This window comes from Neophocaena asiaeorientalis, unplaced genomic scaffold (assembly GCF_003031525.2).
Source record: "Neophocaena asiaeorientalis asiaeorientalis breed wild unplaced genomic scaffold, Neophocaena_asiaeorientalis_V1.1 scaffold119, whole genome shotgun sequence".
In the NCBI taxonomy this organism is placed as follows: Eukaryota; Metazoa; Chordata; class Mammalia; order Artiodactyla; family Phocoenidae; genus Neophocaena; species Neophocaena asiaeorientalis.
The window spans coordinates 3,931,941-3,947,743 of NW_020175821.1; the positions used below are offsets into that span (position 1 = coordinate 3,931,941).

Here is a 15,803-nt window from a genome sequence, read left to right on the forward strand (position 1 = left end):
TTATTTCATTCTATCATGATGCTGTAACTTTGGGTAGTAAGCTTGGGAGCAGCCAGGGGTCATATCTTAAAGGGTATTATATGACGTTGAGAAGTTTGCATTTGTTTTTTTCCTAGTGGCAGTAGGGAACTACTGAATGCTTTGGTAATATTAATCATGTTACTGTTGTACCTCTGCTCTTCTTCAAAATGGGTTTAATTAGTCAATCTCGCATTTTTCCCCCTCTGGCATTCTTTTTTTAAATAAATTTATTTATTTTATTTATTTATTTTTGGCTGCCCTGGGTCTTTGTTGCTGTGTGCGGGCTTTCTCTAGTTGCGGCGAGCGGGGACTACTCTTCGTTGTGGTGCATGGGCTTCTCATTGCAGTGGCTTCTCTTGTTGCAGAGCACAGGCTCTAGGCACGCAGGCTTCAGTAGATGCAGCATGTGGGCTTCAGTAGTTGTGGCATGCGGGCTCAGTAGTTGTGGCTTGCGGGCTCTAGAGCTCAGTAGTTGTGGTGCACAAGCTTAGCTGCTGCACAGCATGTAGGACCTTCCCGGACCAGGGCTCAAACCCATGTCCCCTGCATTGGCAGGCAGATTCTTAACCACTGCGCCACCAGAGAAGCCCTGGCATTCTCTTAAAACTAACTCTTTGCAAAAATCGGTGTCATAATGAAACTACCTCTGAACCATACCTAAATAAAATGGAGAAATGCCCTCAGATATTCAGGGACACCTTTACTTTCTAGAAAGGTGGTAAGAAACTGAATACAGCTGACCCTTGAACAACATGGGTTTGAGCTGCGTGGGTCCACTTATATGCAGATATTTTTCAATAGTAAATATTTACTATAGTACTACACATTCCATGGTTGGTTGAATCCATGGATGTGGAGGAACTGTGGAGGGCTGACTATAAGTTATATGCAGATCAACCCATGCTTTGTTCAAGGGCCAATTGAAGTTTTTTTTTTTCAAATAATTTTTGAATAGACTTTTTCAAAATTTAAATTCTGATTAAAATTCTTAATTGCTCAACCTGTGTGTCTAAATGCACAAGAGTGCTTAGTGGCTACCTATTGGGAAGATGGTGGGTAATTATTAATGTTTTAAAAAGTTTTTAAAGCAAATAATAAAGTATAGTTATAATCATTGTTTTATTACTTGTACCATTATCGTTGGCCAGATAGCATTTTAAAAACTTTTCCCATAATGATACAAATAATCTCTTGATGGTTTCAAGCTGTTTAGATTATTGAATTGAAAACATTAGGAAGTCATCATCACTTTGAGATTTTTCATTTTTCTTAATGAAACCATGTCAAGATCATTGATTCCTTTTTAGATTTTTTTTTTACCCTTTGGGTTTTTAATTCACTCTGGGGCTTTATTAAGATGTATCATGTTTATGTGCTGCTGCAAGATTTCTGTAAGGTGTTTTGAATGTCTTATGATAGGCTTGATGGATTCTAGGAGCAGGACTCCATCTGGAGAAGAGATGTCCTTGGTCTGAGACCTGTCACGTGCAATTCAAATGGAGGCTGGACATTCTAGGAGGGAGCAGATCTTGCAACGGCCCCTGCCCCCCCTGCCAGGGAGACAAGGCTTTAGTGAAGTCACTGAATCCAGACAACAGTGAGGGGGAGAGAGACAAGTTGTGTGTGTGCCACAGGCCTGAGGACAGAGCTCTGAAGTTGTCACAACTACTCAAACACGATAGTCCCAGGCACCCATCATGACCCCACGGGACAGTCTGCTGTGAGTTTGCCAGCACCACCCAAGGGACCTCCACAGGGTAAACCTAGGGAGTTTCTTCCTTGTCAGACCCCAGTGTTCCATGTGGAACCTGCAGGCCAGTCAGTCCTACCTTGTCTCTTCTTCCTGATTGCTTCCAAGTCCTTCTAGGGACCTGTCCTCTTCTGTCTTCTCTATATACAGCTCCAGGTTTCTTTTCCTCTGGCCCAGGCTCTCACTGTTTCTGTCTCTGTCAGACCTTTCCTTGGAAACTTTTGCAACTAATAATAACAGTGACATATCTACTTACGTAGCATGTATTAGGCACAAGAAGCTGTTCTAAGTGCTGTGCTTATATTACTTGTATGGGCTCATTAAATCCTCACAATGCCCCTGGGACATAGGCATTGTTATTATGTCCACTTTACAGATGGTGAAACTGAGGCACAGAGAAGTTAATTCACCCACGATCACACAGCTAGTAAATGGTGGAGCTGGGACTTGAATCTGGGAGTAAGGCTTCAGGGTCTATGCTCTTAGTCATTAAAATATCCTGCGTCTCCCTAGGGTAAAAATTTCCCCACACACTAAACCTTTCTCAGAATGGTCTTTCAACTGCATTATCTTTGATTTGCACATGAAAGTGCAACAAAGTACTAATATGTGCTTGGCTAGCCACTTGAAACATTTCCACAACCAGGGTCTGTAGCCTGCCACAGAAAAACAACCCCCATATACTATGAGCTCATAACTGAACATTAAAAACCATGTGAGGAAAACCATAAAAGGAGGGCCAGGAGAACCAACAAATGGCAAAATTAACACATCTAGAACTAGAAACAATAGAATAATCTAAAAGAAAGTACAAGCATTTAAAAAACATGATTACAGGGGCTTCCCTGGTGGCACAGTGGTTAAGAATCCGCCTGCCAATGCAGGGGACACCAGTTCTAGCCCTGGTCCAGGAAGATCCCACATGCCATGGAGCAGCTAAGCCCGTGTGCCACAACTACTGAGCCTGTGCTCTAGAGCCCATGAGCCACAGCTACTGAAGCCCGGGCACCCTAGAGCCCGTGCTCCGCAGCAAGAGAAGCCACCACAGTGAGAAGCCTGCGCACCGCAACGAAGAGTAGCCCCCGCTCACCACCAACTAGAGAAAGCCGCGCGCAGCAACAAAGAGCCAACACAGCCAAAAAACAAACGTGATTACAGATTAAAGAAGGAAAAGAGCCATAGTAAAATAACTAGACACTAGGAATAAAGAGTAAGCAGTTTGAAGTGGACCCAAATACAAATTTCAAAAAGTTTACTACCCAAGAAGCTAAAAGAAAGAAAGAAAGAATGATGGTTTGATTACTTCCAGATGAATTGGGAATTGATAAAATGGAAGGAAGGCATGAGAAATAGCATTCAGTTTGCAGAAGACAATAAATTGATGGAAAATGGAAAGTATGAATGAGAGGTTAAGAGACTAGAATGAGGTCTAACGTAAATCTAATAAGAATTCCAGAAGAAGATAATAAGGAGAAAGGATAGGGCAAGATTCAGAGGCAATGGATGAAAATTTTCTGGAAATAAGGAAAATATGAATCGTAGGATTGAGGAAGTATGCAAAATTCCAAATATTTTAGTGAGACAGCAGAACTTTTAGCATATGGGGAAACCACCTCTCTCATATGACTTTTGTGGAGGGTCATTTTGCAATATATATTAAAAATGTGTAAACTCTTTGACCCGGAACTTCTGCTTCTAGAAATTTATCTTCAGTAAATAATCAGTTCACTTCCTCCAAACTTAAATATATAAGGATGTTGATCTCAACATTGTATAATAGAGATGTATTGAAAACAGCTTTAAAAAAAATCATCAATGTGCGATAGACAAAATACATTAGGGTATAACCAGAGAAGCACTATTGCTTTTATGAAGCTGTTAAAATGATGATATATATCTATTTTTATTTATTGTATAGAAAGGTGGTTGTTACGGAAAAAGATCTAGAAAAGCAGTGTGAGTAGTTGGTCCCACTGGCATAATCAAAAAGTCCGTATATATAAAAAGAAGTTTGGAAGGATAAATACTTAAAGTTTACAGTTAGTTATCATTGGGTGGGTAATTTTTACTTTCTTTTTTGTCCTTTAAGGCATTGTCTGATATCAGATTATACTGTGTAAAGAGAAACCTTGATTTGTATTTTAGATGAGGAGTAATGATAGAGTAATAGCGGCCCCAGGGAGAGTAGGTTTGTATTACCAGCGCCATCATGCTCTACTTCTTATTCCCCTTTTGGTTGTGTGTGCTGTGAGTGTGTACTAATTGTGTTGCTGTGCCCACAGCCCTGGCACTGAATGTTGTCATGGAATCCAGCATTAGAAAATATAATGGGAATATGTAGGGAGGAAGAATGGGTACAGAACTTGAATCATTTCTAAAGGGGGTTGGGTGATTGAGACCATGATGTCTAAACTAAAAAGTATCTCAAGGTTGAATACTGTGTTATTTAAAATATATGCTGAGTTATCCTTGATGTACCTTGTAAAGCTAAGAAGAATCTAAAGTGCTCATGAGATTAAATGATCAAGTCTGTAATTATTTTGTTTTGTTGTGTGTATACACACACACACATGTGTACACACACACACTTTTCTTTTTAATGTGTGGCCAATCAGATCTTGAGTGTGGGTGCTCCTCTCCTGATACTTTTTTCTAATTTGGGTTCTTAGAGCCAAATGAGTCAGTTTTTAAGTGAAGACAGAGAGAGGTGGTTTAAAGAAGGGAAAGAACATAGAGGCTTCTTTAGCTTCAGGTTCTTAGGAAAAGGGATTAGTCTTCAGATGCCTCGTAGAGTTTTATAAGTAAGTGGAGATACAATGTGATTATAGCCATCTCGGGTTTTTCAGTAATAACTCATTGAAAACAAGTTTCCTCATTCGCAAGCGTGGACATACTAATAAAATGTATGATTTAAGAAAAAAACAATAAAAAAGTGTGCCTGACATAATTGGGAGGGAGAGAGAAAGATAAGAGAGTTAGAGTATGAGGGTAATGATGGAGATTAGTTTCAAAGAAATCTGCTGTATGCATGAGAGACCTTGGCACACAGCCTGTCCTCTCCTTTGCAATGAATTTTCCTGTTTGTTATACAAAATGTTTTATTCAGTGTAACCTACCAAGCGACAAAGATTAACAGTGATAGCGAAATAGAAAATCCTGTGGGTCTTGTTTTATAAAGCAGAAGGATGGTCTTTATAGGAAGTCCCCTAGTGGACTGGAGACAGCCCCGATATTAACAACTGAAGATACTATGACACTCTCCTCATGGCAGGTTTCTTTTTTTAAAAAATATTTATTTATTTATTTATTTATGTGTGGCTGTGTTGGGTCTTCGTTGCTGTGCGCAGGCTTTCTCTAGTTGTGGTGAGTGGGGGCTACTCTTTGTCGCGGTGCGCGGGCTTCTCATCGTCGTGGCTTCTCTTGTTGCGGAGCACGGGCTCTAGGCGCTCAGGCTTCAGTAATTGTGGCACGTGGGCTCAGTAGTTGTGGCTTGTGGGCTCTAGAGTGCAGGCTCAGTAGTTGTGGTGCATGGGCTTAGCTGCTCCACGGCATGTGGGATCTTCCCGGGCCAGGGCTTGAACCCGTGTCCCTTGCATTGGCAGGCAGATTCTTAACCACTGCACCACCAGGGAAGCCCTATGGCAGATTTCTTTAAGTGGGCAATTTCATTATTAGATGGTTACCAGATTTTCAGTCCTATCTGTAAAACTTAAGTGAGGAAAGATGCTTCAGCCAGATCCTAATCTGTATTTCAGTGGGAAAGGCCAGGAAAAAAAAATCCCCATATAGATGGAGCTTCAAATATATCATTATTGCTGTCTGTAACCTTGGTGACAGGAAAGCTTGAGGGGGCCTGAGGTGGTAACATTAGTATAAACAGCTTTTCTATTGAACAAACGTGTGTATATATTCACACTGTGAATTTCATCTCACTGAGTCAGCATATTTATGTAAGGAAAGTTTGGTAGAGAATTTGCTGGAAGCAGCTGGCCTACTTACCTAAATGCAGTGCCCATTTTTTTTCTGGCAGATAAGAAGTAGCTGTAGACTACTGTGTCTGAAAAGAGACTCTTGACAGTAAGTTATGTCAGCATCTGAGGCAGCGAGGCAGCTCCTGGTGGTGGCTTCAGCTGCAGCCCTGAGCCCTGTGCTCCCCTCCCCTGGCACCGTGCTGTCCTTCCGCATGAGGCTGAGCTGTTGCCTCAGTCATTAGAGGGCATTCTCTGTGCCTGTGCCCAGGAGAGAGCAGTGTCCTTGGGTCATGACTGACTGGCCATGTGGACCTGGATCTTTCACCAGGTAAAATCTCCCCTGGTAACATAGGCTGCCCAGCATACCTGACGACTTGGGCCCTGTGAGACTCTGGGGATGAAAGGCTACAGTCTCTGTCTAGATGTGGCATTTCTGTAACTCAGTCTGGGAGCCAACTCTATTTGAAGCGCATATTACAAATGCAGGTTCCCAGCTCTATACCTATAACTATGATTCAGGATGTCTGGTGTAGTACTTCTGATGCATAGTGAGGTTTGGGAACTACTGACTCAGAATAGCCTCTCATGACATTCCTACTACGAAACGGGTTATCTTGCTGCAGGGACTTTTGATTACTGTTTGTCCTCTTTCAAATTCATTCATCTAAATAGTTACTGAATGCCTGTTCTGTGCCAGATACTGAACTAGGCAGTGGACTTATAATAGTGAACAAGATTGACATGTTTTTTTATCCTCATGAACTGAAGGGAAAATGAGTAAACTAATAATTATGATAAGAGCTGAGAAGGCCACAAGAGGATATTATAAGAGAGTATGCTGGAGGGAGGAGCAGTGAGTATTTAAAATAAAAATATGGTTTGCGGAGGCCTCTTTGAGGAGGCAGCAATTATACTAAGACCTGGATTAAAAGGAATCAGACACACGAGGACCATGCTAGGCAGTATAAAAAATTTGTGCACAGGCGTGGAGACCAGATCAGCCTCGTTGTGTTTCAAGAACAGAAAAAAAGGGCAGCGTAGCCAGTGCCCAGCAAGCCAGGGGCAGCGTGGCATGAGATTAGGCAGGTTGGCCCTGGATTGTGTAGGCTCTGGAGGACAATGGGTGGGCAGAACAGACCGAGAAGGGGTGGAGAATCAGATGTTCAGTGGGACAGGAGTCCGGAGTTGAGAGGAGAGGCCTAGTCTGGGCCATGAATGTGGGAGTCACCAGCATTTCAGTGGAGAACCACCTGAATGGGTGATTTAACCTAGGGAGAAGCTGGAGAGAGAGGATGGGGAAGGGCCTGGTGAAGAAGACTTGGGGCAGCCAGGGCCTGGGAGAGGTGGGAGGAACACCAGGAGGCTGTAGGCCTGTGGAGGCCACAGGAGGAAGATGCTCAGAGACGGACAGGCAAGTGTGTTATTGACACTAAAGGTCTAGAACAGTGCAGGCCTGTCCAGTGGCCGCCAGCTTCATGTGGCTATGGAGCCCTTGAAATGTGACGAACGTGAACTGAAAATGTGTTGTAAGTGTAAAATAAAACATACACCATGCACACCTAAAAAGAATACAATGCTATATATTAATTATATTTCAATTTAAAAAGCGCACACCAGGGGCTTCCCTGGTGGTGCAGTGGTTGAGAATCTGCCTGCCAATGCAGGGCACATGGGTTCGATCCCTGGTCCAGGAAGATCCCACATGCCGCGGAGCAACTAAGCCCGTGCGCCACAACTACTGAGTCTGCGCTCTAGAGCCTGTGGTCCGCAACAAGAGAAGCCGCTGCAATGAGAAGCCCGTGCACCACAACGAAGAGTAGCCCCCACTCACTGCAACTGGAGAAAGCCCGAGCGCAGCAATGAAAACCCAACGTAGCAAAAAATAAATAAATAAATAACAAAACAAACAAAAAAATGCACGCCACATTTCAAAGATGTAGCACAAAAATAAGAATGAATATATTACTTTAATACTTTTTAAAGTAATGATGACGTTGAAACGATAATGTTTGGCATAGATTGGGTTCAATAATATACACTATTAAAATTTCACCTGCTTCTTTTTACTTTTTAAAAGTATCACTACTAGGAAGTTTTAAGCCACATGTGTGGCTTTCGTCCTGTTTCTGTTACAGAGTTTGGTAAGGCGAGGTCATTTGCAAACTTGGTCAGAGTAGACTGGCTGAGGTTAAGTAATCCCTAGCTGACTGTTCATACTCAGGTGAGACAGAATCATCGTCATGATACTATTATGCCTAAAATTAAATAAAACTCACGGCTAGAAAACTCTTCTAGACTTTTTGATACTTATGGAAGTGATTTAATAATTTCACATAAATTGACAACATCATATGCCTTTAAGTGCTTTGAAATGAACTCTCAAATATGGTTTTTCAGTCTTTTTTTTAACCTGTATTTTCTTTCTTTCTTTTTTTTGTCTTCTTTCTTTTTATTTAAACATTTTTTTTTGTTTGTTTTTATTTTTGCCCATCTGGCTAGGAAACTTCATGGTGTTATGGTCGACTTGCCGCACAACCGTGTTCAAATCTGTCACCAACAGGTTCATTAAAAACCTGGCCTGCTCGGGGATTTGTGCCAGCCTGGTCTGCGTGCCCTTCGACATCATCCTTAGCACCAGTCCTCACTGTTGCTGGTGGATCTACACCATGCTCTTCTGCAAGGTCGTTAAGTTTTTGCACAAAGTCTTCTGCTCTGTGACTATCCTCAGCTTCCCTGCCATTGCCTTGGACAGGTAAGATCAGGTAGCCAGGGGTGCAAGTTTTTTTTTTTTTTTTAAGTGTATTGAAAAATTAGCATCACGAAGCAAATAGTGAATAGTCAGTGTTCCAAATACTGCTTTTTAGTCTGCTTGTTGTCAGCAGAAAGAGAGTCGATTGCTGAAACAGATGCCTTACAGAAGACAGCAGCTCTAGAAAATGGGACCATTGAGAAAAGATGTGGCATTGGGGAGGTTACATCATGACGATGCTGGGGCAGAGCTGGATCATGATATAGTTTCAGCTTGGTTGGAATTAGCGGTATTTGCATTGCAATTTGCAGTAGATTGCTCATCAGATTGCTAACTCTGCAATTAGGGCCTTTTGATGCAGGATGAAAACATTTCTGGAAGAACAAGAGAACAGTTCAGTGGCTATTTAACAAATGATTAGACAGTCCTGTTGGACCTGGCCAGATAGCACCAGAATTCCTCTGGAGGATTTACTTCCAAGGTTTTATATTGTGATGGTGTTTGTTTTCTCTTCTCATCCTTTTTTAAAGGATGTTCATTTGGAAATAAATCTTACATCCTAGCTACTGCTGTCCTACGTACTTTGACCAAATTTATCAAAGGGAAGTGTGACGTTCTCAGTAATCAACAGGTGCCTGTCTTTTCTCTTTGTTGCTAGCGCTTCATGAATACAGTTGAGATAATAAGACATTTTAGAGAATAGAATTAAATAAGCAAAGAAGAATGAAAAATATTTTGTGTCCACAAGAACTTTTTTTTTTTTTTTTTTTTGCAGTACGCGCGTCTCTCATTGTTATGGCCTCTCCCGTTGCGGAGCACAGCCTCCGGACGCGCAGGCTCAGTGGCCATGGCTCACGGGCCCAGCCGCTCCGCGGCATGTGGGATCCTCCCGGACCGGGGCACGAACCCGTGTCCCCTGCATCGGCAGGCGGACTCTCAACCACTGCGCCACCAGGGAAGCCCCTCCTAATGCTTTTTGTATTGATCCATTCTGTGTTCACGGCAGGTGTGTCTTTCTGGCGGCCCCTTACTACCTGCTTGGTGAGGTCTTATGTCTGCAGTCCACATGGTGGGCTTTTCTTTCCCGAAGGTTTTTTTTTTTTAATAGTTTTATTGAGATATAATTTACACATCATAAAATTCATTTAAAATGTACAAGTCAGTGAATTTTAGTATATGTACAGTTGTGTAGCCATGACCACAATTGAACTTTAGAATATTTCCGTCACCCTAAAAAGAAACCTTGTGTTCATTTACAGTTATTCCCCATTCCCACCCCCAGACCGAGGCCACCACTAATCTACTTTCTGTCTTTGTATGGGGGGACAGTTCATATAAGTGGAATCATACAATATGTGTTCTTTTGTGCCTGGCTTCTTTTACTCAGCATAATGTTTTCAAGGTTCATCCATGTTATAGCAGGTATCAGTACTTCTTTTTTTCTCTTTCCAGCTTTATTGAGTTATAGTTGACATACAGCACTGTACAAGTTTAAGGTATATGGCATAATGACTTCTCTTACACATATTGTGAAATGATTCACTATAAATTTAGTTAACATCCATCATCTCATACAGATACCAAAAAATGTTTATTTTCCTTGTAATGAGAACTCATGATCTACTCTCGTAACTTACTTCATTCCTTTTTATTGCCCAATAATATTCCCATTGTATGCATATACCACATTTTGTTTATCCATTTACTAGTTGATGGACATTTGGGTTGTTTCCACTTTTTGGCTATTATAAATAATGCTGCTATGAATCCTGAAGGTTTTTTAAGAATAGGATTCAACAAGAATGGGAACACATTATTCTGGACAGGTTGCTATTCTACCTGGAAGCAATGCAATAATCCCTGTGGGTTATTTTGAGCCTTTGGTTTTAGGCAAGAAAATATGCAAATAATAAGAAATCCTTATTTTCTTTGCAGCAGAAAATCTACTGTATTTCTGCCATCATTTTTTTCAGTGTGTCTTTTATTTTTTTAAATTGAAGTATAGTTGATTTACAATGTTTCAGGTATACAGCAAAGTGGTTCAGTTATATGTGTGTGTGTGTGTGTGTGTGTATTCTTTTTTAGATTCTTTTCCATTATAGATTATTATAAGATATTGAATATAGTTCCCTGTGCTACATGGTAGGTCCTTGTTGTTTATCTATTTTCTATATTGTAGTGTATATCTATTAATCCAAAATTCCTAATTGTTCAAAAAAGGTAAGCAAGTTCTTTTAGTAGAAAAGCACGTTTGGTAAATTCCTATTTCTTTATTCAGAGATGCGGATTACTGGAAAGTATAGGTTTGTTGTGCACGAAGACAAAGGGAAAACGTCCCTTCTCTCACTTCTTTCCCAGATATTTGTTTCGTGGCACCAAGTCAGCAAGTGAATCGGGAGGCCACCTACACTTCCTGCATCATCCTCTAGAGACGCACATACTAACAAAATGATGTATAGCGAGCCTGTGTGCTTGTGCTGCGGTCTATTTCCCAACCTAGAATGGAATAAAAAATGACAGGAAGCCTGGGCTTGTCACCTGTCACTTAGCAAATGGGAATCAGAGACAGTGGACGTGTATTCATGCGTGGGCGTGGGGCCACCACACTGGATTTACTGAGCGGTGGTTAGAAAAGCTTCTCCATGTTCAGAGAAAAACAATTGAGAGCATGCATAACTTATAGATTTCTTTCTCTTTTTTTTTTTCCCTTCCCCGAAAGTGATCTAGAACACATTTTACTGCACTCCACCCATCTCTGGTCATCCATGGTTGTGTTGTGTTTCTAGAACACATTTTACTGCACTCCACCCATCTCTGGTCATCCATGGTTGTGTTGTGTTTGCATCGTCTCTCCCACAGCTTGTCCCCTGCCAGACTCCACCACAGGGCCGCTTGCTCTTGACATTTTCCCAGGTGCTCCCTTTCCTCATCTCCTTTGTGCGTCCCTCCAGTAGAGCCACCATCTGCTCGGTTATAATTGTTTGTCTACGTGCCCCCTTTCCCCATTTAGTTAAGAAACATTCCCGTGCGTCCTTCCATCTTTGCAGTCCAGTGCCTGGCACAATACCTAGCAGATAGGTGGTGCTCAGAAATCCTTGTGACAGAAGGCACGCCTGCTCAGCTGGCCCCATGAGGGAATGCATGTTAATAGGGTTGGAAGGTCAACTCCAGCATTAGCTGACTGCACAGATGTGGGCCGAGCTAAGGTGAAGAAACTCACCATATCTCTGAGGGCTGCTGGCTGCCCTTTCATGACAGATGTGGTTCTAAGAGTCTTAACACATTACTCGGTTTCCCCCAGTCATAGGTGATATTGAAACAAGGTGCCTTTGGAATTCTGATTAGGTGGTTACAGAATAATCAAGTCAAGCTTGAAGGAAAAAAGTCTTCCCTGATTTTAACAAAAATCTAATCATGCAGGCATTTTAAGTCTATTAATTGCTCTTAGGGGTACTGAGCGATTATCACGGGAACAATGGCGATTGAGCAGGCATGATTTTTTTCAGTCAGATTGATCTTGTGGAAGGATTTTGTCAGAGTCCCTCCCTCACACTGGCTTCTTCTGCCCCAGGTGGCTGTAAATGCTAGTGATATCCGTGCATATCCACTGTGGCACGAGTCTCCTTTGGATTTGTGTGCAGACACATTTCCTTTCTCTTAGTGGCTTTGAAAATTGCCCTCAAGCTCCTCTACCCCAGGTAAAAATTTTTTTTACAAATTACCCTTTACCCTTAAATTGAAAAAGAGGTGTCTTTCCAGCAGAGGGAGATACCCTTTATATTGAGGGCACTCTTTTGGATTTAGTCCTGGTGGCAATAATTATAAGACTAACTGTGAATTGTACAGCAAAATCCTCAAAACTTAAGGTCTAGCTTCCTAAGTCCCCCAGTGGTTTCCTCTGTCTTAGGCAGAATAGAAGAAATTGACCCTTTCTTTCCTCTCTCCTACTTTTAGTAAATAGATTCCCCTAATTAAAGTGTATCTTCTGTGAAATGAATTTTGCTTGTGCATTTGGCAGGTACTACTCAGTCCTCTATCCTCTGGAGAGAAAAATATCTGATGCAAAGTCCCGAGAACTAGTGATATACATCTGGGCCCATGCCGTGGTGGCCAGCGTCCCTGTGTTTGCGGTGACCAACGTGGCTGACATCTATGCCATGTCCACCTGCACGGAAGTCTGGAGCAACTCGTTGGGCCACCTGGTTTACGTTCTGGTCTACAACATCACCACGGTCATCGTGCCTGTGGCTGTGGTATTCCTCTTCTTGATACTGATCCGCCGGGCCCTGAGTGCCAGCCAGAAGAAGAAGGTCATCATAGCAGCGCTGCGGACTCCGCAGAACACCATCTCTATCCCCTATGCCTCCCAGCGGGAGGCCGAGCTGCATGCCACCCTGCTGTCCATGGTGATGGTCTTCATCTTATGCAGCGTGCCCTATGCCACACTGGTCGTCTACCAGACTGTGCTCAATGTCCCCAACACTTCTGTCTTCTTGTTGCTCACGGCCATTTGGCTGCCCAAAGTCTCTCTGCTGGCGAACCCTGTGCTCTTTCTTACTGTGAACAGATCTATCCGCAAGTGCTTGGTAGGGACCTTGGTACAACTACACCACCGCTACAGTCGCCGGAATGTGGTGGGCACAGGGAGCGGGGTGGCCGATGCCAGCCTGGAGCCCAGCATGCGCTCGGGCAGCCAGCTCCTGGAGATGTTCCACATTGGGCAGCAGCAGATCTTTAAGCCCACGGATGACGAGGAAGAGAGTGAAGCCAAGTATGCCGGCTCAGCTGACCTCCAGGCCAGGGAGCTACTTCCCACCTGCCTGGAGGCAGAGCAGGGGCCGCGGTTTGCTACCCCTGCACCACCCCCGGGCACAGTGGACTCTGTATCCCAGGTGGCACCAGCAGTCTCTGTGGAACCTGAGACATTCCCTGACAGGTACTCCCTGCAGTTCGGCTTTGGGCCATTTGAGTTGCCTCCACAGTGGCTCTCGGAGACCCGAAATAGCAAGAAGAGGCTGCTTCCCCCCTTGGGCAACACCCCAGAAGAGCTGATCCAGACAAAGATGCCCAAGGTAGGCAGGGTGGAACGGAAGATGAGCAGAAACAATAAAGTGAGCATCTTCCCAAAGGTGGATTCCTAGCAAGTCTTGTAAATCCCTGGAAGCAACAGACCTTCCACATTCCTGCCCTCCCTTCACTGGGCCTAGGATTTGTCTGATCTCCTTGCAGCCCAGTATGGGTTGATTCCTCCTCTGTGGGCCAGATGCTTTTGAATGAGAGGGAAATCTATATAAAATCGAATGTCCTCTTTATTGAGGGCATATATATATATTTATACATATATATATATTTATCTCAGTGATCCTCAGTAAAGTCCACATTTCTCTCTGTGGAGACGAAAGCTGGGTAGTGGGAAACGGGTCTTGGGTAGGTTCTCTGTGTGCATTTTCTGGGGATATCTCTGTTCCGGGCCCTGCAAAGAATACACGGAGAGAAGAATGTCTATAAGTTCAAAGGAAGCAGGGGCACTCTAAGAGAAGCCCAAGATAATTATGGAGCCGTGTGGCCCCAAGAAAATGCCTATTTGATAGATTTTAAAATCACAGATATTCAAAATGGTTTATATTGATCTGTATCTTTAGGGAAGATAGAACCTTGGCATTTGATACCTTTTTTCTGGACAGCCTGATCACATGACTCACGGTTTCTCCCGATGCCCTTCATCTCCTTCGCTGGGATGTAGGTGAGGGATGAATGAATATTGAACCCCCATTTGACAGACATGGCAATAGATGTGCCCAGGGATTAGGAAGATATTCTGTCCTTGATTATCCTGACCATCTCCGGGCATCACTAAGGCCTCAGAAAGAGAAGTCCGCAGTGTTGATTGGAAAACACTAAAAGCTTTTATCATGTCTTTCCCCCTTAAGCTGTGTTTTTTTCAACAAATGAGGGAGAAGCTTAGAAGTGGAGAAGAAAGACTGAGAAATATCCACACTCTGTAGAGTTTCCTCTTCCCACATGGTCTCATGTGAAAGATTTTATGCAGCAATCAGCAGGGGTAAAGCGTATTGAAAAAGGTTTGTGCCAACTTCTGGAATTAAAGGTCATTTAAAAAGGCAAAGTTAGGGTAAACGGGGTCCTCTGGAAACGTCAAGCTAAAAATACTTGATTAGGAAAAGTGAGTCTGCCCAAAAGAGTGGGAAAAGTTGGTTCCCTTCCAAGGAGGACTGCAGACCCCATGCGTCGCCACTCTCATTTTCAGTCTGTTTGTGCGACTGTGGTTCTCCCTTCATTTGGGGCACAAAGGAGGGACAGAACATGGAGAAGGAATTCATCACTGTACAATGCCAAGGCAATACCTAGCCCAGGTGAGCTCTCCACTTACTCCTTCCCAGTGAAGTTGTAGCAGGAGCCAGACAGGACAGAAGAGGGAGGACAGTGTCCTCAACTGATCAGTTGCCTGGGGGCTCTCACAGCAATTCGAGTCTACGTTGGGGTGGGCTTCACCAGGTTGAATTCAAACCACAAAGGAAACTTCACTCTTAAGGAGAACAAATCAAGCACCAGGTCTGCTCTTCTCTGGAGGGCGTTTTGTTCTTGTTCATAGTATGGAAGGGAGCCAATCCAGTGCCTTGAGCAGGGGAGGGGGCATCCTCAGCGGCAAAGAACACATCCCAACGGCAGGGGTCCTCACGGATCTTCTCCTTGAACCACACAGGCCCTTGTCCCTCGTAGGAAGGTCAGACTATGTGTAGGGAGTTTCCTTTTCCTGTCCTTTCCTGGGTGTGCTGTCTTGTGATTCCCGAATGTGAACCCAAAGACCCTTGTCCAAAGGAGGGAGTGCCTTCCTCTTTGTGTTCGTTTCTTTGAAGCATTGTGTGCTCACAGCGGAAACAGGGGCCCGCCACCCCCTCTCCCGGGGCCCCTGTGTGCGCTCTGGAGCTCCTTGCCCTCATGCTTCCCGTTGTGGCCCTTCAAGCGTATCTTTCAAACCGTCACAGTTGTTACAGCGTTCATCAAGGGGAAACATAACCTGTCAGAAACAAGGGGAAACATAACCTGTCAGAAACTTGTGTCCACTTTAGAAGAATCTGTCAAATGTAGCCACGTTGGTGTCATTCTGATAACATATATGTACAACTTAATAAATTCTGGTGAGCTGGAATTTGATAGATGTTACTTATGTATGTTTGAAGCAGTTGGTTGCCTTCTAACAGGTCATGGCCAGGTGTATTTCTATACTCTTTGAAGAATTATGTTTTAATAAAAAATTGAAAAGCAGTTTCTGAACTCAAAAACGGTTGTCTGA

The 15,803-nt window shown here is 43.3% G+C and overlaps 1 protein-coding gene across 7 annotated transcripts in view; it reads left to right on the plus strand.

The window, feature by feature from the left end:
* Positions 1–15,527, plus strand: part of GPR176 (G protein-coupled receptor 176) — a 90,421-nt gene extending 74,894 nt beyond the window's left edge. For 3 of the 7 annotated variants that reach the window (XM_024732436.1, XM_024732440.1, XM_024732439.1), the window contains 2 exons: positions 8,242–8,494; positions 12,510–15,527. In XM_024732436.1, the coding sequence (XP_024588204.1) occupies positions 8,242–8,494; positions 12,510–13,632 (1,376 nt within the window). In that variant the 3' untranslated portion in view covers positions 13,633–15,527. The remainder of the gene's footprint in view (positions 1–8,241; positions 8,495–12,509) is intronic. The other 4 variants (XM_024732435.1, XM_024732437.1, XM_024732442.1 and 1 more) reach the window with 2 other exon arrangements.
* The last annotated feature ends 276 nt before the right edge of the window (positions 15,528–15,803 follow it).